Consider the following 24,594-nt stretch of genomic DNA (forward strand, 5'->3'; position numbering starts at 1 on the left):
TTCATTAAGATGCTTTCATTCTTCACTATATTTTTTAAGCTGATAATTAATAAGCGTTTCCATGGTCTTTGAAAGAAGACACGTAAATGCAATCGCGGTCGGTAATGAAAGTGAAAGCGAGTCATGTAAAAAAAAAGATTTCGTACAAGTACGAGTTCCTTAAGACACAAATCGGTTAAATTCGTAATGCTTGCGCATACGCCACAGTGAACCGAAAATATTTTATTTAATAGAAGAAAAAACACATTAACACCTCTGAAAGAATATCAGGCGCCTATTCTATGACAAAATCAGTCGAAAATCACACTTAAAGTAAATATTTACTCGAAATTACAAAAGCTTTGCATATTTCCAAATACAGACACCATAAAATTCAGACTTAATGTTAAGGACACAAAAAATTATAATTAAACGTAGGGACATTTTCAATTCGACATACATAGGTACCATAGATTCAAAATTGTTTGTTTTTCTTTTTGGTTGTGATAAAATATTTAATGTCTTCGTTAAATGCTTAAGTGAACTTAATAAGTGTTAAGAATATAAAAATGTATTTATTGTATGTAATTTGAATTTATTTATTTCTTAAATGTAAACAATTTTTGAAATTAAAATTCTTCCTTCATGTTTTTGTTTTTTGTATTTTTATTACATCATTCATAAAAACTTTCTCTCATCTTAAACCTGACTAGCTATACATAAAAAAAACTTGTAGAGTCATTGTAGTTAAGGAAATTTAATCAATAATTGTGATTACTTTCTCCAGGAAAAACAAAAACACTCTTTTCCTGCAATCTGCAACTTGAGTGTGAAAAGTAATTAAAACCTTTGTTTGATTTTTTCTTTTGATTTCAAAAAATTTACTCACAGAATATCAATTCTTATAATCTAGTTTAATTTTTGAAATGGGTTGCATTTCAAAGTAAGATAAATAATTTCCCATAAAAAAACAAAATAATAGTACGTATACGCCATAGTGCACGAATACATTTTTTAGTTTTATTGTGTTCATCTAAATTCAAGTATCTTTGCCAATTTCAATGCAGTTACAAAAAGAATAATTGAATTTTTTAAAAAAAGAGGGGTTATTTTATCAATCCCGGTCGCAGTCAAATTCAAAGGGAATGAGTTTTCATCATCAGAATGAAATGATTTGTGAAATGCAAATGAAGCAATTTGAAGAAATTAATTAGTTTTGTTGTGTTAATTTGAAGAGAATATTTAAAAATATTGTATTTTCCGTTCTATCTCAATAAGTTTTATACTATTCTGGTTTAAATATTCAACCTCAAGAGATAAGTTCTATGGTCCAGAAATTAACCTTTTTTGACCCTTTGTGACACAAAATTTACTATAGTCAGCTCAAGGGAATTCCCATATCGACACAAGAGTATATAGACATCAGGACGATGAACGAATGGTCAGCTTTTATCCTAATTAGTTTCCTGAATCATTTTAACCTACTTATGAAAACCATTTGCACAATATCAAAGTGTTTAAGAGACTTTTGTATAATCACATAAATGGAGATTTAATTCAAAATTTAATATCAAGCTTGAGATCTTTATAAAGGCTTTCATAATTTTACTGAATAAATTGCTTTTAACAAAAGGCCTTATAATTTCCTTATTATTATTGTAACCAAATGAACTATGAATAACTGCTTTTATTTATGTGTACTTAATATGAAAAGGACAATTGGAACGACAAACACTTTATCTGATTGCAAATTTGAGATGGATATCCTATCATTTGATTGACCATCATATTTTTCTTTAAGGACTCAAGTTGAAAAACATAAAATATGAATATTATATAAGAACTCGTCCTTTTAATTTGTATTGCTTCTCTTCTGGAAAATTTATGACGCTGAACTAAAATGTTTTTATTTTATTCTTGATAAAAGCTGAAAAGGTGGTTTATGAGCTAACGATTCCAATGAGTGGTTACTTCTTTTTTTAATCATTTCGCTGGTTGTTATGGTTGAAGATTTTATTAGAAATATTTATTAGGGCCAAAGTAAAAGTTACCAGTTAGGGACACATTACAGGTTAATATTTTTATATTTTTCTTTGTTTCCATGGTTGAAGTTAAAAGTAGAAGATTAACCTTTTTTATATCAAATATTCCTAAAAGGGTTTTCTTAAGACTCTTGGTGGTTCATTTTTAATTAAAGTTTTATTTCGATAATAAAAATAATAAAAAGAAGAACAAAACAAAAAGGATGTGGTAGTTTTTCTTTTGTTATTTTATGGTCATTTTAATGGTTAAATGAAATTGAAAACAATTACATTTATAGAAGGAAAAGTATGAAAGAAAAAAGTCCAAGAGATTATAGTCTTAAGGAAAATAATACAGTATCAGCCAATTTTTTAACGAGCTAAATTCTCAATAAAAGTTGTGTTTTGTCTATTTTGCTGAATGTAAAAATAAGGTCAGGTAAGGTACTCAGTTTTTAGTATATCCTAGAAACAATGTTATCATTGTTTATTATATTCAACTTGGTCAGGTATTGCATCATTGTATTCATGGACATTGGGTTCTTGACTAAGATCTTTGTATTATTTCTTATTAAACAAGACGCAACCCATTCAAGAATTTTTATTTCTCGCTTATAATACAATCAAAAGATTGAGTTCAAAATTCGACTTACCTGTCGGACAAAATAAAGTGCAAAGTCAAATTCTTATTCTTATTTGTTTATTTTTGGAATGTTTTAATTCATTTTCAGTCGAACAAACAATTAATTTTTAATCTTAAGCCTATTTTACGATCTTATAAGTAGTAATGAAAGGTTATATACAAAATTAAAGTAAGAAATGAAAAGATATCACAACATCATGAACACATAAAGAAGACAAAATAAAGTGTAAATTCAAAAAAAAAAAAACAAAAAAATATCAAAAAATCAAAAAAAAAAAAACATTACTAATGTAAAAAACTTAATAGCTAGTGGTTCCTCCTTTATTCTGTATAACTGCTGCAAGACGTTTCGGCATGCTATAGAACCAATTTGTTAAGATGTCAGCTGGAATATTCTCCCATTCATGTTGTAAGCATTCCCAAAACGATGTCAAATTTCGACGCTCATTAAATGGAATTCTGTCGTCTAAAATGGACCAAAGGTGTTCAATGGGGTTAAGGTCTGGGGATTGTGGTGGCCATTCTAGTACGTCGATATTGTTTTCGGAAAAAAAAAACTCCTTGGCTACTCTGCTCGTATGTTTGGGGTCGTTGTCTTGTTGTAAAATATAATTTTCCAAGGACATTTTACGAGCAGAAGTAGGTAAGTTTTCCCTAACAATATTGACGTAACTAGCGCCCGTCATTTTGGTGTCGATTTTGACGATATTTCCGACGACATTGAAGGAGAAACAACTCCAGACCATAACCGACCCACCTCCATGTTTGACGGTTTTTTGAATACACCTTTGGCTGAGTCTTTCGTTTGGCTTGCACCAAACGCGCTATCTGGCTTTTGAGTTTTTAGTTCAAATTTGGACTCATCTGACCAAATAACACTTTCCTAGAATGATTGCGGCTTTGACAAAAACTTTCTAGCAAAAGCTAGTCTTTTTCGAATATTGACTGCTCGGAGCAGTGGCTTTTTCTTTGCAAAATAGTTTTTTAAACCGCTTTCATGGGGTCCATGGGGTCGCCTTTGAACCGTCCTTTAAGTAATGTTTAACTGGAGGTCTTCATTTATATTTCTGGCTGATGATAAGGGGTTTCTTCTAGCCTCAAGTTTGATCCTGCGGTCATCAACTGCTGTGGTCTTCCTCTTTCTTCCGCAAAAACTCTTAAAACTGGCAACAGTTCCTCGTTTAACGAAGTTAAGGCAGATTTTCTTGCTCCAGAAATTGATATTCCGTATTTTTCTGCCACTTTATGGAATGTCAACCCATGTTGACGGTCCAAAACTAGGAATACCTTCACTTCCAGCGTCACCGATTTCATCCTAAAGTCTTTCACATATTAATTGAAACTATTCACTCAAATAATTATACATTTATATTAATGCTTCTACCTTTGAATATCTCTTCGATTTGAAGTTTTTTCCTAAAAATTGTTATTTTCTTATCAATAAATAAGAGAAAAAACAGAAACTGCACTTTATTTTGTCGCGTTTCAACTTCATGTGTTTCAATATTCAAGCAATTCATAACAAATAGACAAAGCAATTAACGGGATAGTTTTTACAGATCGTCAATAAATGACATTATGTGACGTCCGATCATGAAAAGGATCGATAAATGATCTTTACTCTTAAATAACAGTGATAAGAAAAACTAATTTTGCACTTTAATTTGTCCGACAGTGTAGTTAGTCTACAGCAATCAGATCACCCAACTTTAAATGACTCTTTGTGCAATTAGCAATTTAACCTTGCTTCAAATATAAACTCTAAATAGCTTATAGAGCAATCGAAAATTGATTTTCGACTCAAATATCTTTTTAAAAATTTGACATAATAGCTTCAAACTAATTTCATCTTATAAGAAATATTGTTTTCAACATTCGATTTAGTTTTGAAAAAAAGCGAATTGACAGTTTTTTTACAAAAAATAAATCTCTAAAAAAAAACAAAACTTAAACTTGGTAAATATTTACTTTCGACTCAAATAGCTTTTCAATAATTGAAAATATTGGCTTCAAACTTATTTTATTTCACAGAAAATATTGTTTTCGATATTCAGTAATTTTTATATAAAAATCCAAAAGTCCGTGTTTTCTTTTTTTATAATTTTCTCAGTCGGATTGGCAAAGCATTAAAATGCTAGCGACACATTCGAGTAGTACGGCTTAAGAACAACAACTTTAATAAGGGTTTCAAAAATTGCTAAAAAATTGCGTTTTTCGGTTCAATTAACCGACTAAATGGATTTTTTTTTATAATAAGCGCACCTTATAATGCAGAGACACAGTGTGAGCACTAGGAAGAGGAGAGAGGGTTTGAAAAGAGATGTCGGTGCGCATTGGTTTTGAATTCTCAAATATTGCAATGACTTGGACAAACAGAGTGTGGTAAGGCATTCCACATTCGCGTAGTACGGTTAAAGAACGAATCTCTGTATTTGACAGTACGACCAAAGTTGGAGGGTTTATTGATGAGCATTGCTAGATCAGCGAGTTTTACTGTTAAACGTGTTAAGGAGAGAAATGCAGCTGGCTATTCCTCTAGAGCGAATGAACTTATGATAGTGGTATCACCAATCAATCTAAATGCCCTACGTTCAATACTATACAAGAGGCTTAGATAAGTTGCAGGAGCACCAGCCCAAATATGGGAGTTATACTCAAGCTGTGCAGATAACAGCCAGACTAGAAGGGGTGAAATATTTAATGTATCGCAAAGGAAACCCAAACAACTTAAGGAATTTTTGGCGACATCACGCATGTGATCATTCCACAAGAGGTGTTTGGTGACACACATACCGAGAATATCGAGATGTTCAGTACCATTGATGCAAGTGCCATCCGTTGATAATGGCAAAGGGAGTATATCTTATTTAAATGATACAAGACAGCATTGGGTTTTTGAAGCATTAAATTCCACGCGGATTTTTATTCCCCACTGTACAATGCTGTTAAGGTCGGAATTTAATGAGCTTATCATATTTTCTCGTTGCAGTTTCACATCCGAAGAAGAGGGATGTGAATCTGAAAACGAATACGAAAAGCTAAGAGTACTATCGTCAGCGAAACAATGGATTGGATTAGAAGTTGCAGACAGAAGATCATTAGAAAGAGTGAGAAAGAGTGTTGGAGATAGAACAGAGCCCTGAGGCACACCAGTATTTATTTTGTGGTTTTCAGACTTGAATCCATCCAATATTACTTGCATTTAACGTTTCGAAATGTAATTACTAATCCAATCAAGAAGGGATTCATGAAAACCGAAAGTTGTATGTAAAGTTCCACTGTTCGGTGAGGTAAACCATGAGATTCTGTGTACCTATTGTTTGGAAAACCATACTGACGGTCATTCGATTTCGATCTCCAAGCCATTTCTTCAGTTTGAGTGGAGGCTTAAGTCCTTGGTTTCCTTGTGGCACATCAGAAAAAGTAGAGTTATGAGTTAATATTATGGGACATTTTATGAGTCGCTTTGAGGATTAGGAAATGTTTCTTTACATAAGAATAAATGAAAAGTTTTAGATAGAAAAATTGAACGATAAGAGGAACAGTTTTTTAGGAAAATGGGAGGAAGAGCATCAGGCCTGGAGTGAACTCATCATTAATTTGAAAAAAAAAATTGTTGTCAATACTTGATGAAGAAATGCAATAGGATAAGAAAGGACTCAAATCAGGATTGAAAATTCGATAAATACACAAGGAAAAGTCCAATCATAATAAAAGGTTGAAAAATATCTCCCTTCCGCTTTTTTATCTTTATTCAATGGTTTATAAAAATTGTTACAGTGATGGAAGCTTAAATATGCGCCGTTTTGTTCGATAATGTGTTTTCATCTGGACGGCAACTTCGTAATACCCCCTTTTTAGAATCCCACTTCTTATTTGCGAAGAACTCAGACACTTTTCACAAGCTTTTTAATACTACCAGGGGCGTTTGCCATGGACAGGAACAGGTGGTTATCACTTGGCGCTATGTCCGGGCTATATGGTGTATGCGTTAAAACCTCTCATCTGAGCTCCCGTAGCTTCTGACGAATCATCAACGAAGTGTGTGGTCTGGCGTTGTCCAGCTGGAACAATACACCCTTCCAATTCTGGACGCTTCTGATTGATTGCCTGTTTTAAGGCTCATAATGAACGATTCCCTTCCAATCCCACCAAATACACAGCAAAACCTTCCTGGCCGTCAAACCCGGCTTGACCACTACCGTTTTCACTTTATACTGTCGTATGTGATAACTTTTGAACGCAATATCCAAACTTATCATGAAGGTTATGTCAAGAACTTGGAAATAATAAATTGTATTGCCAGATATGAGCTCTGTAGTGCTTTGTATATAGCCGCGAAACTCAAAAGACAAAAAGGCAGAAAGGATATATATTCTATTTATTATCATTGGAAGTTTCATTTTTGAAGGATAAGAAGGATGGATACTTTTGGGATCGTTGATAAGGTTGAGTAGGGTCATGCTGTGAAATTGAATAGTGTTGGTAATAGTGAAAAGATGAGTAGCTTATTCGACAAATTTTAATTTCAAAATGAAACAAAACTTTGTCAATCGAAAATTTTCGAAAATTGGGATCGAAATCATGCAACATAGAACGTGAAGTTGGAGAAACTTCAAAGGCCGAGTCAAAGTAAAAAATAAGTAGCAAGTGTGGGTAATAGTAATCAATTTCATACGAGCACATAAGATAAACAGATGTTTCAAAATGTGTTATTTTAACTGAATTAAAATCAACTTCTGAAGTGCTAAAGATTGAAAAGAGGACTGTCGTATGTATTTTTGATTGCTATAAGGACTTTTTTGTACCGTCACTTAAATTTAGACAGTAAATAGTCGTCCTTATGAAGCTGACTAATTAAAAAAAGATGGTGTTGGTGCTTATGAAACACGAAGTTTTAGCCTTTGCGTGGTCGTCTTTTATGAAATTCATCAAATATTTGTATTTTGCACAAGCTTGCAGCCATTTTTGAGAGTATATCATTATAAAATTAACCCTTTAATTATACAAATATGTTTTCCTTTCAAAATAGACGGATATAAAGCCGTGATAAAAGTTCCTAACATAAAAGTGTTCAAGCTATTTGTTTACATAATTTATTCAAAAATGATGTTATATATTTCAAAGACCGGGATTAGTCAAAAAATTGCATATAATTAACATTCTCACCGAATAATGTTGAAGCTAATGACTAATATTCACACCTCAATATGTCAACATATTATGGTTTTGAACACCAAATTTAATTCAATTGACACTCCCGTCAGCCACTCTTACTTTAAACAACGCATGTATCCATTAATCATATCCATTTGACATCACGGACATAGATTCACTTCCCGATGCACAAATATACACTATTACACTATAATATAATCCTATTTCCAACTCACATTGAATTCTCACCAATTAATATATTTACACTCCGTCACTTCCATATATTTTGTCCTAAAGCATCTGTGCATACAGTTGTGGTCATAAAAATAAGCCACCAAACGAAAGAAATATATTATTTTACAATATCAATTTATATTTCATTTCTTTAACGATAATAAAGTAATTATTTTTAATCGAAGAAAAGTGTCCATACAATTATTTTTCATAAAGACTAATAAAAATTACCTCATTCAACTGATTTCAGCTTATTTTATTATTTCCTTCATTGGTTCTAAAAGCAAATGTTTTAAAACTATGCAAATACTGACTCTACTCTCTTTTACAGAAGCAAAGTCAGGCTCTAAAATCGGACCCAACCAAACTAGGAACATTAAATTCGCAACTTTTGCTAAGCTAGCCGAATGCACGTACCTTATCAGCTCCAGAGTCTAAAGAGTTTCTGGTAAACAAGTCTTCCCAAACCCCAAAAATCCATAACTAACTGACTTTGACATCGTGTCATTTTTCAAGAGTTACGATTCGTATGTAACTGCATGTCGACAATTATGTTTACTCTTTGGTATAAAATGAATAAATGATGGGCCAAGTGTGAATTAAATTCGGTCGTAGGTGCAAAGGTTTCCCACAACTGCTTCGGCTATGAACACTCCATGGCCAGGCCCAGTCGATTTTCAGGTACTCCCGAAAACATTGAAGTGTTTGAAGAGAGGTTACGTGAAAATCCACGACTTTCTATACAAATGGAGCAGTGTCATTGGAAGCATCCTAAGACGTTCTCATCATGATAAGGACCTATAAGGTTGTTGACGAACGGCTTCTGACGTTCACATAATACGGCAGAGAGGATGCAGTGTTAAGGAGAGGGTCTCCTTTTTTAAGTATCGGGCCAACTATGCTGCTATTTCACTCATCGGTCATGCTTTCTTTCGACCATATTTTGCAGATGAGTTGGTGCATGCTCCCTACCAAGTCATTGCCTGCTGCTTTGAATAGTTTGGCAGCGATGCCGTCAGCTCCAGCAGCTTTGTGTGACTTAAGTTTAAATATAGCTATCTTCACTTCGTCGAGGTCGGGAAAGTGAATTTGTCGCTTAGGTTCAGTGGTTCTCTCTAACTTACTCCGGAATTCGGTTCGTCATCGCCGTTATATAATTCAGAGAAGTAATCTTTCCATATTCTCAACATAGACTGCGATTCTACTACGATGTTCCCCAGATCGTCCTTATAGGCTTCGGTTCGTGGCTGGTATCCTTGGTAGTTTTTTTTACCTTTTTGTACAATTTACGCACCTCATTCCTGTTATGACATCCCTCTACCTCCATGATCAAGGGCTTCTCATGCTCTCTTTTTTTCCATCTAAGAAGCCGGTGTTCCTCTCTCGTCTTTTGTTCGAGAGCTCGGGAGCAGTTCTGGTCCTTGTGTGCAGTCTCGTCAAACTAGGCGTTTCGCTGTGGTGGCCGTGTAAAACCTAGTGAGGCGGCAATGGATGCAAGGCAATGTTGCCACTGGTTTTTAGGCAGTATAGGACTCCTTAAGAGGTTATTAGAGACTCGATCGGAAAAGGACTTGGCAGTCTCTTGCAATTTAAGCCGTCTTACGTCAAATCTTCTCACAGTACTTCCTTGTTTTGGCTTGGATCGGGATATCCGTAGCCGTACCTTGGGTACAAAGAGGTAGCTGTCAATGTTGTCCCTTTGGAATGTTCGGATATCTTGTATACTGGAGAAGTGTCGTGGGTCGATCGCAATGTGGTCAATCTGGTTGGCGGTTGATTGACCAGGAGATTTCCATGTCCCCTTGGGAAATTAAGATGCGTGAACTGCGTACTAGCTACCAGAACGTCTCGCCCCGCAGAGGAATCGACCAGCCTGAATCCGTTGTCGAAGGTAGTGTCGTGCAGGCTGTATCTTCCGATTATGCCACCAAAGATGTTTTCTCTTCCAAGCTTGGCATTAAAATATCCTAAGACAATTTTAATGTCAAAGCCAGGGCACTGCTCATATGTCTTGTCCAAGAGCTCGAAGACGACACAACCCCAAACCTGGAGGGCCAGATCCTTAGTATAATTCCAAAGACGGGGAGGCGGATAAACCGCTCCTTACAAGCCTGGGCTCCGAATAAGTCGTAGAAGCCCACTAAGTAGTTCGACCTTACTGGAACTGTAGACGCCACCGTTGATTCTATCTCGAGAATTTGTCCGCTGCCGCCTGGATAAGGAGAGGTGCCTTAGTGGAAACACCTCTCCCCCCTCTCTTGTTTTCTGCCCCAACAACTTTCCACTGGGGTTAGAACCCAATCTCTAGTTACGATACTAGGCACCCGATGTTCACCGCATTTAGGTGAGAGTAGGAGTTAATAGACAGAGATGGGTTTTGAGAAAAACCTGTGGACGCTTGTGTCTTCTTCAATGCGATTATTTATGAAAAGATTTAAAGATCTATCCATTCTAATTTAAAAAAAAAAAAATATTTTTTTTCAAGCAAAAATTTTTGTGACGCAATGTTGGAGCGTTTTCGTACTGGAAATCCAATTTTTTGGAGCGACGAGGCCCACAACCCTCCACTGAAATACCAAACGCCATTGCTTTGCACTGGATGACTGGTTGGTGCACCTTGACCATGCATGAGTTAAATGGGACATTGCGATCATTCTCGTAGTCGACAAATATCAATAGTGAAAAATGTCATCATACACGTGGATTTAATGAATTTGCTTCGGAAAGCTTTCGATCAAAAACTTTGGAGACATCCAGTGGCCACCGAGCACCGAGGTGTCCCGACATAAGTTAACAGCAACAATTCACGAACTATAATGAGGCTAAAAGAAAACATTAATTAAGAAATCAGCGCAATTGAATCAAGTTTACTGCATCGCGTGGCGCGTAACACGAGGCTCCATTTTGAACAGTGCGTGCAATTTGACGGAAGACACTTGGATACCATAATGTCCAAAAATTAATATCCGCATTATTAGGCTGTTGTTTAATATTTTAAACAAAACTATACATAAAATAGATTTTATTTTATTTAATTTTTAAAATATGAATCTGCCGCCAAACACCTTGTATGATGTTCAAATTTAGCAGTGGAGAAGCGGTTTGTAATTATACAAAAACAAAACAGGAAAATATGAAGTTATGAACTCTTGAGGGTGTGATATCCACCTACTTTCCATGTATTTGGTTTAATTTATAATGAAATAAAACGTTATTCTAATAACTACAATAATGGAAATACGAAATCAGAGATTTTCCACTCGGGGGCATGGTATCCGCCCACTTCATATGTATACAAATAAAAAAACATCTAGTCCTTGTGTAATGTAGAAATGTATGTAGTCAATCACAAAACTTTTGTATTGATATTCCAATCAACACCTAATTTTAACTAAAAAAAGTTGGCTTCAATTTAAGTAGCTTCATTTTATGACTACCACTTTATGTATGTACAATATACAGTAAACCCCTCCCTCATACTTTGGTGGACTTATATGAAATATAATTATTAATACTTATTGTGTCTATTGCAATATCCTGGCTAAAGGTTCACCCACTTTAATCGACCCATGATGGTGCAACACGTCATATTCGTCCTTGGCTTTGGATATTCTATAACTCTATCCTTTCTTATAGCCAATAGCCACAAACATAGAACAATATTACGTACATATATTTATATTTACATTATTTGTTGTAATAATATAGCCTAACTAAGCCTGGCACCAAAATTGGTATTAAATTGAAAACGATTATTGTGATGGAAATCTAATTTGAATGCACAGCTTCAGTCAGCTTTTTGTGGTTGTCATGGCAACGAAAACTCACTTTAGATGGATTGATGGATTTATCAAGAAGGATAACCAAAACAATAGGAAATTCAATAATTTTAAAATCCTAATTATTAAGAATTTCAATTCTATTTTAATAGCTTTTTTTTGGTGTTGTTGGCTATTTATCAGCAGGAACCGTTTAAATTTTACACTTTTTCAGGAAATTTTAAACCAAAAATCGTCCCATCGAACAATTAAGTGGGATGTTTTTTTTTTAGGCAGCACCCACTTTAACCTCCCTTAACCTTTCCTGACCCTCATGTTATAGACGAACTTAGGTTCAAAAAACTGAATAAAATTATAATTCTCCAAAATAGAGAATTTCCGAACATTCTGGACACAGCAGTTCCGTAAAACTAAACTCATATCACATGAAATATTTCATAAGAACTCACTGACTTCAATATTGCAACTGGAATGAGAGGAATAAGTGCTTAAATAGTACTTTAGGAAGTGTTGCCATTGTATATTTATCTCTTAGAGAATTTTTTCGAGACTGCGCAAAATCGAGAAAAAATATAAGTTCTGAATCAACAGGTTGTTTTTATGTCTTGACTTTTTTTGTATTGTTTGTTACCTGTGAGAAATGCATGTTTTTGTGGGAAATGCATGTTTTTATGTACATACAGTTCAGTTCAAGGTGTTGAATGAAATTTCAGTTGTAAACTGCATGACCCAATTACAAGTCAATTTTGTTTTTATCGCTCAAAAAACTTCACATTAAAAAACCATAAGAGAAGCATAGTTTTTCATTACATACTTGAAAGAAAAAAAAGGTCTCTTCTTTTTGGTTTCTTTATAATTATGAAATGATAATTTAAATGACATAATTTATGGTCGTAAATGATGCATGTGTATCAATTTGACTTTCTTAAAAGGAGTTTCGTTTGATGTTGAAACACTTCTGAAGCTTTTTAGTTTGAACAAAAAATAAAGTAGAATAAGTGGAATGCGAAAAAGAAACGCGTGGTTCTTGAAATTTGCATACGTATTTTAACTATGTTCACATATTAACACACATATACTATCTTTTATTTCATAGTTTCAAGTTGGAAACGCTGATATTTGATATTTGTCAAATTCAGCTGTCATTTCAAGTGTCACCTTTTTTCTGTTGAACAATGCGTTAAAATTGTTACACCATAAACTACAATAGTGATTATTCAAACTGAGTTGATCGTTATACTTGGCAGTCGGTAAAGTAGTGAAGAAATTTAAGAAATTAATTGTAATAGCAGGTAAGCCCAAACGTGGGTTTATGTGTTTATTAAATTATAACCATTTTAAAGGATTGTAGTATCAAAATTTATATTTTGGTGTAAAACTGAGAATTCAGTTTACATTGGAAGTAGTTAAAATGTATAAATATTTGCCTGAAGCCTATGATAATATTGTTTAACACCCGGTATTACACATAATACTCCAGAATCAGGTATATCTTCCCTCCATTACTTCAACGGTATGCTGTTCATTAAAAACAAATTAATTAATGAAATATTGTAATGATTTCTTGTTATACAAATGATAACACAGGAAATGAAATAAAGTAAGATAAAAATGATTCTACGAATGAAATCTTACATAATATGTATTGATACCAAAAATAAATGTACTTACTTAACTTTTTATAAATATATTGATACCTGCGAACATGCATTAAGTTTAAGAAAATATAATTTTTTTGTTTTGATATATTTGATAACTTTTTTATTCATAATTCATTATGTTTTTGTTTGTTTGTCAGATTATAGAAATTCCCCTGAATATTAATCGGATTATTGGCCAAACACATCTTTGACACTAAGATAATCTATGTGTGTCTTAATTCGAGCCGCTTGAGTGTGTTCCTTACCCACTTCTTTGCGTACTCTTATAAACAAGAGATTATTGAAAATTAAAGTTTTTAGCATTGATCATTTGTATTAACTTCCCATAGAAAGTTATTTTTAGGGTCCGATTTGGCGAACTAAAAATGTTGCCATTTCTCGACGTTTCAAGGTCCCTAGAGTGGAAATAAAAGATTTTTAGAAAGATGTCTGTGCGTGCATGTGTACGTACCTTCATACGTCCGTATGTCCGTACGTTCGCGAGGTATTTTTCGTCTTCCATACCTTAAGAACCAGAAGATATATCAACTTCAAATAAATTTTGATATTAAGGAAATTGCGTATGTGTTTTTTTTACCATATAGCAGTTTAAAAAAAGGTAAAAATTTTGGTTAACTTTAAGACTTGAATTAACTTTTATGTTATATATTGTAACGTGATACCAAATCAGTATATTTTTATAAAAAAATCCAATCAAAAAAAATTTTGGTTAACTTTAAGACTTGAATTAACTTTTATGTTATATATTGTAACGTGATACCAAATCAGTATATTTTTATAAAAAAATCCAATCAACGGTTTTTTTTAATAAATCAAAAAAGCTAAAAAAAAATGTGCCACCTCGAAAATTTTACGAATACAAAATGATTTCATCTCCAAAACAATTTTGTGCAACGAAAAAAAACACGTTTTTAACATCTGGTAAAAATTTGAGAAATATCGAACTGACAGCATTTTTTATAAAAAATAAAAACCTAAAAAACATTACTCAAAGTTGGTAAACATTGAATTTCGACTCAAATAACTTTTCAAAAAATTGAGATTATGGCTTCAAACTAACTTTAACTTATACAAAAATATTGTTTTCAACATTCAGAACAATTTTCAGAAAAATCGGATCGACAGTTTTTTTTACAAAAAAATAAAAAAACTGAACAAAAATATTAATAAAAGTTGGTAAAAATTGATTTTCGACTCAAATATCTTTTCAAAACTTTGAGATATTGGCTTTAAGTTAATTTTATCTTTTAAAAAAATATTGTTGTCAACATTCAGTAAAATTAAAATAAAAACCTAACAAAAAAACAATACTAACACTTGGTAAAATTTTATTTCTGACTCAAATAGCTTTTCAAAAACTAAAAATATTGTTTTCAAACTTTTTTTTATTTCATAGAATATGTTGTTTTCGTTATTCAGTAATTTTTTTTTTACAAAAATCCAACAGTTCGTTAAAATCTACAAAAAAATAGTACTCAAATTTGGTAAAAATTGATGTTCGGTTCTTGAAATCTCTCAAATTAATTTCATTCATTTATTCATTGGTAAAAATTTGTTTTCGAATAAAAATCTATTCAACAAAACTAGACTTTCAAGCTAAACTATTTCTTTATATGAAAAATATTTTTGGTAATTTTAAAGTTTTTTGGAATAATACAAACTTTGAAGCAAGACAAATCGACAGACGGGATGGGAAGTTATCAGTGTGGGTCGCATCCAAGATTCTTTTTTTTTTATTATTTGAAAATTATTGTACAATTCTAAAAAATTATTGAAAATTCAAAAGAAAAATATCAAGTGTGTATTTTGGGCGTCATTAAATTATTTTCAATTATTTATTGAAACTATATGAAATTAAGATAACAACATTTTTTTTTAAGATTTTCAGAGCTTTTTGAATACCTCTGACAAAAGTGAATATACTGATCGTTGCCAGCGTTTTATAGATTCAAAATCTCGTCTTCCATTTTTTTTAAGTCTCGTCTTTTAAAATAGAGCTTAGAAAGGTATATTTGGTATAATGTACGGGAGTTGGGTGGAAACAATCGTATGTCTTGAAGTGTATTACAAGCTGAAGTTCTGGCATCCCATTTCCGATCCTTGTTGACATGTAAAGATAACTTGCAATCGTTTCATTATACTTGCCCAAACACATCTGATAATTTGCTAGATTCTGTAATAGTCTCTTGATGAACTGGAACTTGCTCTTTTTAATATGAAAAACAATGAGCCCCCAGGAATTGATGGTATTAACGTTGAATTTCTTAAAAACTCATCTTTAATCTTTAATACAAGCAATATCTTCTTTCTTTTTATAACAACTCGTACGATTCTGTTTGCATTACTTCGAGTTTTAATAGAGCTGTTATATTTTCAATATTCACGAAAGTTGATGCTAGCTTACCTGTGAATTACAGAAGTATTTCAATATTAAATTCCATTAAAAAAGTGTTTGCTAGAATCCTATACAAAAGACTTATCAGTTGGGTAAAATCAAACAATCGCTTAAGTATGTTTCAAGCTGGTTTTCGTGAGTCCTTTTCAACGATTGACCATATTTTTGATTTATTGAGTATTGCTTGAAGAAAAAGAAGATGTATGCTTGCTTTATCGACGTAGAAGCTGCATTTGCACCGTCAATCATTTACAAAAGGGCCTCACTTGGTATATCTAGAAAATTTCTAAATATCTACGAAAAATTTGTATGTAATACTTATGCTACAGTTTGGGATGGGGCCGCGATTTCAAATTGGTTTTAAACGACTGCAAGTGTTCCCCAAGGATGTATCCTCAGCTCAATCTTATTTTCCCTTTACATTGATGATATTTCAGATAATTTACCGGGTGGAGTTTGTTTTTCTGATATGCGTATAAAAGTGCTTCTTTACGCGGATGACTTGGTTATGCTAGCGGATAACCCATCTTCTCTCCCGCTACAAATCAATAGGGGTCAATCGTACTGCAATATTTGGGACCTAAAAATAAACTCAGAGCAAACAAAGATAATTGTATTTGATACACGGAGTTGAAGAAGGTTGAGAGAAGAAAGGTGGTCCCTTAACAGCCAACCTATTGAAATAGTACAGGATTTCAAATATCATGTAAACATGTTCAGCGTAAGAGTAAAGAAGCTGAAGTAGCTCTCAACATAATGTGGCCAACTTTCTTCTCAAACAAAAACATAGACTTAGGATCTAAATGCCGAGTTTTCCAAGCCACCATTAACATTTGCTTGTCTTAATGTATTCAAGTTTTTGGGGACACCTATTTTGAAGAATATGAGTTGATACAACGCCTCTTTTTCAAAAGATTATTTAGGTTACCTAGTTCCACTCCAACCTATGCAATTCATGTTAAGTCTGGAATGGCGCCGATTTATGATAAAATATTGAAATTGCATTCAGATTTTCTAACAAGAGTGATGAGTAAACCAAGTTCGAATCTTCACACATCTAACATAACATAAAAGTTCTTTTGCGAACAGAAGCATCGCCATTTAAGGAATGGACTCAATTTGCCCTTTGCATAATGTTTCTCTTGAACTGACTGAGTTTAACGTAGATAACTGGCAAGATATCTTTTCGAATGTTATTGCAAAAGTTAATGAAAATATATATCTTCAAAATCTAAATGGAGCATAATCATTAACAACAAGAGAAATTTATAAAAATCTAAGCCACTCCTTTGATACTAATGCGACAAATTATTTCAATAATAGACTTTCTGCGAGGGCCATAGGTACAATTTTCAGAGCAAGGGTTGAAATATTGAACTTGAATTATATTTCGAATCGGTCAGATCTACCTCTTCTTTGTAATTATCGTAACAGAAATGAGCGTGACGATATTTACTATTTCATAGCTATATGTCCGATACTACAGGAAATTCGAAAGCTCTGTTTTCAACGTAGTTTTCTCTCTAGAGAACAAATGTTTGGTGTAATGAAGGGATCTGTTGCGTGGACAAATCTCTTCATGTTCTGTGACCATGCCTTAAATTACCGAAGAAGCTTTTCAACCTTTTAATTTTTTTTAAATTCTGTTTTTCTAAAAATATTAATTTAAAAATTTAAAAAAATATAATTATATAATATGAATTTATAAAACGTTAACTAAAACGAAAATGTTATTTTCTGGCAGACGGCAATCTTGCCATGTTCAAATATCATTTTTATTCAAAACTGTTAAGAAAATGTTTTTTAATGAAATAAAGGAATAATAATAAAAATAATATAGAGCTTCAAAATTCCAAAAAAATCAGCGATTTCCTTGTTTTTCCAAATACTACTATCAGACTATATACTTGTATACTTTTAATATCAAACCTATAGTCCCGGTCAAACAGATCTTGGTGCTGCAGGACGGTCAGAACGCGCAGTTGACCTCCACATTCTTATACGTCAAACATAACGTGGTCAGTTTTGGGCGTTCTAAAAGTCAAGTCAAACTCCTTCTTTTTCTTTGCTTTTTGCAATTTACTTTGGCAAATTATTTTTCAGATTTCTATCAAGGAAATCGAAGAGAGCTTATTATGGTGTGGCCCATTGTCTCTGCGAAGAACTGAATTTGTTTGAAGATCGTTTTTACAAATATTTTCGAATGTCAATAGATCAATTTGAGACAATACACACAATATTGGCTCGAATATTTAAAAGTTTTACTGCTAATATGTCTTCAGAAGCAGTGAAACTGGGTAAATGTTTAAAAGTTCCGAAGATGACAAACATTCCTAGGAACATTTTATTCCCATAGCATCCATAAATCTTGGCACCAGTTTTCTATATTTTAAATTTTTGAAGATTCGTTTTAAGTTCAAAACCAGGTTTTTATGACATTTTGAGTGCTTTAATTAAGGAATAGCTTCTAAAAAGTTTTTTAAGAAAATAGAAATTTAAAACACATACATTTGTTCCAAAAAATAACTAAAGTCACGAAAATATGGAAAATGGAAGATTTTGGCATTATTTTTTTAAAGTTTTACATTTGTATTCTTTATTTATGGCTTAAATAATTTGTATTTTTTTTTTTTTTACTAAAGTAATACTTTTAGTTTAATGTTTGCCATTTCTACGCATTGTTTTTCTTGAATTTAACTTAAAGTTAATTTTTTTAGATTAAAACTTGAAATTAGAATTTAAAACTTTTAAGAAATACTATAAAAATTACTAAAACTCGATTTGCCACAGAAATATTGAATTGAAACATCTGGAAATCTTTTTTTTTAATCCATTGATAAGTAATTTCAACTAAATTATATTCCTACCAAAAGAACTACTGAATTGATTTAACACCTTGAAATTTAATTTTCATTTTGATGTAAATTGTTTAAATGACGATTAAGGCTTTTAAAAAATTTCCAAATGACATTTTTGAAGGGCACAAATATGAGCTATAAGTGTTGTTCGCATCTAAGTCTTTTGTTTTATTAACTTCCCATAGGAAGTTTTTGTAATAGGTCCGATTTGTCAAATTGAAAATTTTGACATTTCTCGACGTTTCAAGGTCCCTAGAGTCCAAATAAAAGATTTTTTAGAAAGATGTCTGTGCGTGCGTGTCTATGTACGTTCGTACATTCATGAAGTCCATAGCTCAAGAACCAGAAGAGATATCGATTTCAAATATATTTTGTTGTACAGATAAAAAGGCAGAAAGATGCAGAAAGGGCTCTCAAGAAAATTTCTTGGGTGGTTTTTTTTACCATAGCAGTTTGAAAAAAAGGTAAACATTTTGGTTAACCCTAAATATCTAACGAACTAAAAATACTAGAGACTTGAATTAAATTGTATATAATATATTGTAACGTCATATCAAAGAAATATATTTTTTGAAAAACAAATCCATTTAACGGTTTTTTTTTATAAATCAAAAAAAATTGAAAAAAAATGTGTCACTTGCAAAATTTTACGACTAAAATATGATTTCATCTCCAAAACAATTTTGCGCAATTAAGAATAATGTTTTTAACATCTGATAACATTTTGAGAAAAGCTGAATTGACAGATTTCTTACAAAAAATAAAAACCTTACAAAAAATTTATAAAAGTTGGTAAAAATTGATTTTCGACTCAAATAACTTTTCAAAACTTTGAGATATTTGCTTTAATTTACGTTTACCTTTCAAAAAATATTGTTGTCAACATTTAGTAAAATTTTGAAAAAAAAAACAAATTGACAGTTTTTGTACAAAAAATTAAAAACCGAACAAAAATTAACAAAAGTTGGTAAAAATTTATTTTCGACTCAAATATCTTTTCAAAAATTTTAAAAATTAGCTTCAAACTAATTTTATCTTATAAGAAATATTGTTTTCAACATTCGGTAAAATTTTGAAAAAAATCGAATTGACAGTTTTTGTACAAAACATTAAAAACCAAACAAAAATTAACCAAAGTTGGTAAATAGTGATTTTCGACTCAAATATCTTTTATTATATATTTGAAATATTGGCTTCAAACTTATTTTATTTCACAGAAAATATTGTTTTCGATATTCAGTAATTTTTTTATAAAAATCCAACAGTCCGTTTTTCATAAAAATAAAATCTACAAAAAATAGTACGCAAATTTGGTAAAAATTGATAAGAGTACATATAGACAAACTTTTAAGCAGGACAAATCGACAGACGGGATGGAAAGTTATCAGTGTGGGTCGCATCCCCCCCTTTTTTTATTTTTTGACGTTTTGGCGTCGCGTTCTTTATAAAAATCTAAAACTTCAATTCTACCGTCGCATTTCATTTTTTATAGGAGTAATGGCCTTGATCCCGTTCTATTTTAATAACAAGGTATAATTCTATAGATGACAGGGAACGCGACTGACACAATTGTTTTCCGTGTGGTCGCGTTCTGCCTGACAGGGCTTTTAAGGGCAGTTAAAAAAATTCACCCATTATTTAATTGAAACTAATTTTTTACTACTCCACTCTTCCAATCAAAATCAGTTGTTTTATATCAAAAATCGTGTGGCTTAATAAGACACAGCTTTGTAACAGTAGAGATTGTAAAATTTGGGATTTATAGACTATGTATAAGAGTTTGTTTTAAGTTCGAAAAATAGCCTTTTTTTGCTATATTCAAGGGTATCCGTAAAGCTTATCATGCTAAAAAGTGTTTGAAGAAAAACTAAAAAACCACAAATATTCACGTACAGTTTCAAATGTACTGGTGTCAAAAAAATTTAACGAGAACGACAAATTTTGTCAACTTTTTTTTTAAGTTTTGCATTTGCATTTGTATGAGTATTTATGGTTTAAAGAATTTGTATTTATTTTAGTTTAAAAATAAGGTTTTTTTAATACATATAAAATATAAAAAAGATTCACTTATTTCGTGGTTTCAAGTAGGTAAGAAAAAGCATTTGACAACTGTCAAATTAAAACGTCAATTGCAGTCATAAAACTAGTTGAATTTTAGCCATTTCACGACTCTGAATCGCTTTTTTAACTTCCCATTTTAAGTTCTTGTAATCGATCCGATTTGTCGCACTAAAAAATTTAAAATTTCTCTATATTTCAAGGTAACTAGAGTCTAAATAAAATCTGCAAAAATTGCACGCAAAATTCGTACAAATGTATATAAGATTCTCGATATCTCGGGGATAAAGAAGTTATTGATTTTAAAATGATTTTTGATTGTGTAGTTTTTTCTATAAGAAAATGCCACTAAAAAATTTTTTTTGACTACAAATCTAGTTCATAAAAATAGATTTTAAAATGAAACTGTTTCATTATATTCAAAATTTTGTTGGTCATTTTTTTCTTTAAATTAAATGATGAATTTTTTAATAAACCACGAAAACCTACAAATAGAACAAAAAACTGATAATAAATAGTTTTCAACTCAGGAATTAGGAAAACAAAGAAAGATATTGACTTCAAATTATTTATCTCACACAAAATATTTCTATGAATATTTTGTTATAGTTTTAAAAAAAGACAAATCGATAGAAGAGATGGGAAGTTATCAGTGTGGGTCGCACCCCAGCCTCTTTTTTAAATTGACTTCCAAACAAATCAAAAATGTCATATCAGTCAATTTCAACACGATTTCCACTTCAGTTAAGAACAATAGTTATGATTGAAATTTCGTAGAACTCTTTCCGTATTCTTCTATAAAGACGCACTCAGTTCGAATATTCCAGGTTTTTAATCACTTGTACAAACGTTTTTCACTTACATATGTATGTACATATTTCAATAAAATATTTTGTATTGATTTGTTAATTATAACTTCTTGGATACGGGACATGCTCCAGGGGTACCTACTCCCTTTTAAATAATAAATTTGCTTCCCATAACAACTGTTGTCATTCAAAAACTTCGAGACTACGAGTAACAATAAAATTCAAGGAAACCAAAACTAATTGAAAGTTTGTTATCAAAAAAAAATACATCAGTCATATTCAAAAAAACAAAATCAAAAAATATGCTTAAAAATAGTAAAAATAAAAATACTCTTAATCATGTAAATTGCTTAAGTGGAAGAATACAAAGTGAGACGCATGAACAATTTCAGAAACCATTTATTAAAAAATTTCCAGGTATGTTGTTCGTTTGGAAATGCATTTAGTGTATATTTGAAATAAGTTAATATTTTTCTGAGAGTGATTCTCTTTGTACAGAATTGAAATGTCAATGCGATCAAATTGGCAGTGGGTTTTTATTACTCAGCCATCAATATGCACGTTAAAATGCCAGTAAAATTCCTGAATTCTGTCGAAATTTGGTTCAGTAGCTTCTTTGAAATCCTTTTAACCTGCTTTGCAGGATAAAGTACACTAAAGCCGGTCGAAGAACTCGGCTTGAATATTCGTTAGCTCTCGGACTATAACTACATTTTTCTGTATCCCACATTGATTATTTTAATAACTTTTATCTTTGTTGTGTTTTTGGTTTAATATTTTTAGTGACTCGAACCAAACGACTGGAACAATTCCTATGGAATGAATTTTACGAAGAATACATTCGTTCAAAACAACCATCGAATGTTATTGTTCCATTTGAGAACCAAATTACAGAATACACTGATGAATATGCAAAATTTAAACGGAACGATAAAGAAATTGATGGACAAATATTGGCAAAGGATTATCCACTTTATTCGAATGCAGCTATAACTTATTGGAATCCAAATGGACGACAGAGCAATTTTGGGAGAACTCTTTCAATTAGTCTACCAACTTCCCAACAACATGAACAGATGGGATAAAAGATACATTCATTCGGGTGCATATTTTTGTAATAATAGAAACATTTTGTTCGTTTATTTGTTTTTTTTTTTATGATTTATGGAAGAACTAAAATAATGACGATTTTTGGAAAACAGTTGCTGATTCTCATGTTTTATAGAAGTTCAACTTTCTTGGAAAATAAACTTTGATGGGAGAATAATCTTGTTTTTCTTTGATTTATTGAAAAACAAATAAGAAACTGATTGATTTTTTCAGAAAACTTGTCAGAAGACTCTGTTTTTATAAGAGTAGATAATTCAGTCAAAAGTTTGTGGAGATCATAACATATGCCTCCCTTATTCTTTAGAACATACTTTGGTTCTAATATTCTTTGGTTTCAGAGAAAATTCCATTCATATCAAGAGAGGAAGATTTTTCATTAACTTTTTTCATAGTTTTGAAGTACACGAGCTCAGAAAAACGAATTAATTCCCCGAAGAGAAAAGATAACTTTTGCAAAGAATTTAAAAAAAAAAAAGGAGTGTAAATTTTTCTGAAAAATGTATTTCCTCTTTCGAAAATTAATTCTTTTTTACCCCCATTTGTTCCAGCAAATTGTTGATCAAGGCTCCTGGAAATCGTGCCAGAAGAAATTACGCCAGATAATTTTTCACTGAAATTCTGGTTATTTTTCCTTTGGACAAAAGATACAATTTTTGTTTGTAAATTTTCTGGTGTTTTTCCATTAATGGGGACAAAAACAAAGGCTGGTAAAATTCTGTTGAGAAAAATCCAGATTTTCAATTACTGAAAATTTTGTGCAAATAAAAAATCATCGATGATGGCTTGCAAACAACCCACGTTAAGTGCAAGTGCGCAAGCAGGAGGTTGCAGGCCTCCTTGGTTACACGGCGAATTGCATTATTTTGAGAAAACTATTTTAATTTTGTAGTAGTAGTAGTACCCGTGGCATGATGGTTAGTGCGATGGACTGTCATGCCAGAGGTCTTGGGTTCGATCCCTGCCTGTGCCATCTAAAGTCTTTTTCACGGGTACTGCCTCTTGCGAGGAATTGACAAATTCTCCAAGAGTAATTCTTGTCATGAAAAAGTGCTTTCTCAAATTAGCCGTTCGGATTCGGCCTAAGACTGTAGGTCCCCTCCATTCCTGAATACAGTACTCGCACACAGGATTGGTTGAGAGTTGTAAGTCACTAGGCCCTGGTTCCCAACGGACTGTTGCACCACACAATTTATTTATTGTATTTTTAATTTTGCTTTTCTTTCATTAGTATCTAACACAGTTTCGAACAATTCTAGCTCATTTTTAACAATTTCTTCTTTTCTTTTTCAATTGGCAATAGAAACAATTAATTCAAAAAATATATTCTATCTTAGTTTCCAGAAGCCTTAATTTGTATGTATACGACAATTTTCTAAGCCTTAACATGAATAAGACTCTTTTCTAAAGTTTTAAAAACTTAACTTAAAAATTCAAATTTTAGAAATGTGACAGCTGTCGTTCAAATTTGCAAAATATTATCTCAAGATAAGAAACTGCAAATTTGTTGTTCTAATTTTGTCTCAGGCAGTTTACACCTTTTAAAACTTCTTAATGTTTCCAAATGTGTTTCGTTACGATTTAGCTGTAAAAATGTGGCAACCCTATTCTTATAAGCACTTTGAGTTGTTGAGATTATTTGTAACAAAAATCAACAAATACATAGACGTAATAGGCGATTTAATAAAATCAAAGTTGGAGAACCTTTGAAGTTATACGTGTCTCCCTTAAAATATTTTTAAAATTAATATAAATTTAAATTAACATTCAAGTTTTGAACGTCTTACTTTATCCGCCATTTTCTTTGTTTTCAGATTGATTTTATTAAATAGTTTTCCTTTTGGCGGAATCAAGTATGTCAACTTTTGTTTATTTTTTCCTTTGTCCAGAAAG

At 31.9% G+C, this 24,594-nt stretch overlaps 1 protein-coding gene across 2 annotated transcripts; it reads left to right on the top strand.

The window, feature by feature from the left end:
- Window positions 1–21,635: 21,635 nt before the first annotated feature.
- LOC129951797 (uncharacterized) lies at window positions 21,636–22,903 on the top strand. Of its 2 annotated transcripts, XR_008782231.1 has the most exons (3): window positions 21,636–22,011; window positions 22,378–22,696; window positions 22,766–22,903. XR_008782231.1 is itself a non-coding variant. In XM_056064118.1 (2 exons), the coding sequence occupies exons 1-2, from the start codon at window positions 21,897–21,899 to the stop codon at window positions 22,677–22,679; spliced, it is 417 nt and encodes a 138-aa protein (XP_055920093.1). In that variant the 5' UTR covers window positions 21,637–21,896; the 3' UTR covers window positions 22,680–22,736. The 2 variants fall into 2 exon arrangements, 1 of the variants encoding a protein (XP_055920093.1); XM_056064118.1 differs by lacking the exon at window positions 22,766–22,903 and having other exon boundaries at window positions 21,637–22,011; window positions 22,378–22,736.
- The last annotated feature ends 1,691 nt before the right edge of the window (window positions 22,904–24,594 follow it).

This window comes from Eupeodes corollae, chromosome 3 (genome assembly GCF_945859685.1).
Source record: "Eupeodes corollae chromosome 3, idEupCoro1.1, whole genome shotgun sequence".
NCBI classification, from domain to species: domain Eukaryota; kingdom Metazoa; phylum Arthropoda; class Insecta; order Diptera; family Syrphidae; genus Eupeodes; species Eupeodes corollae.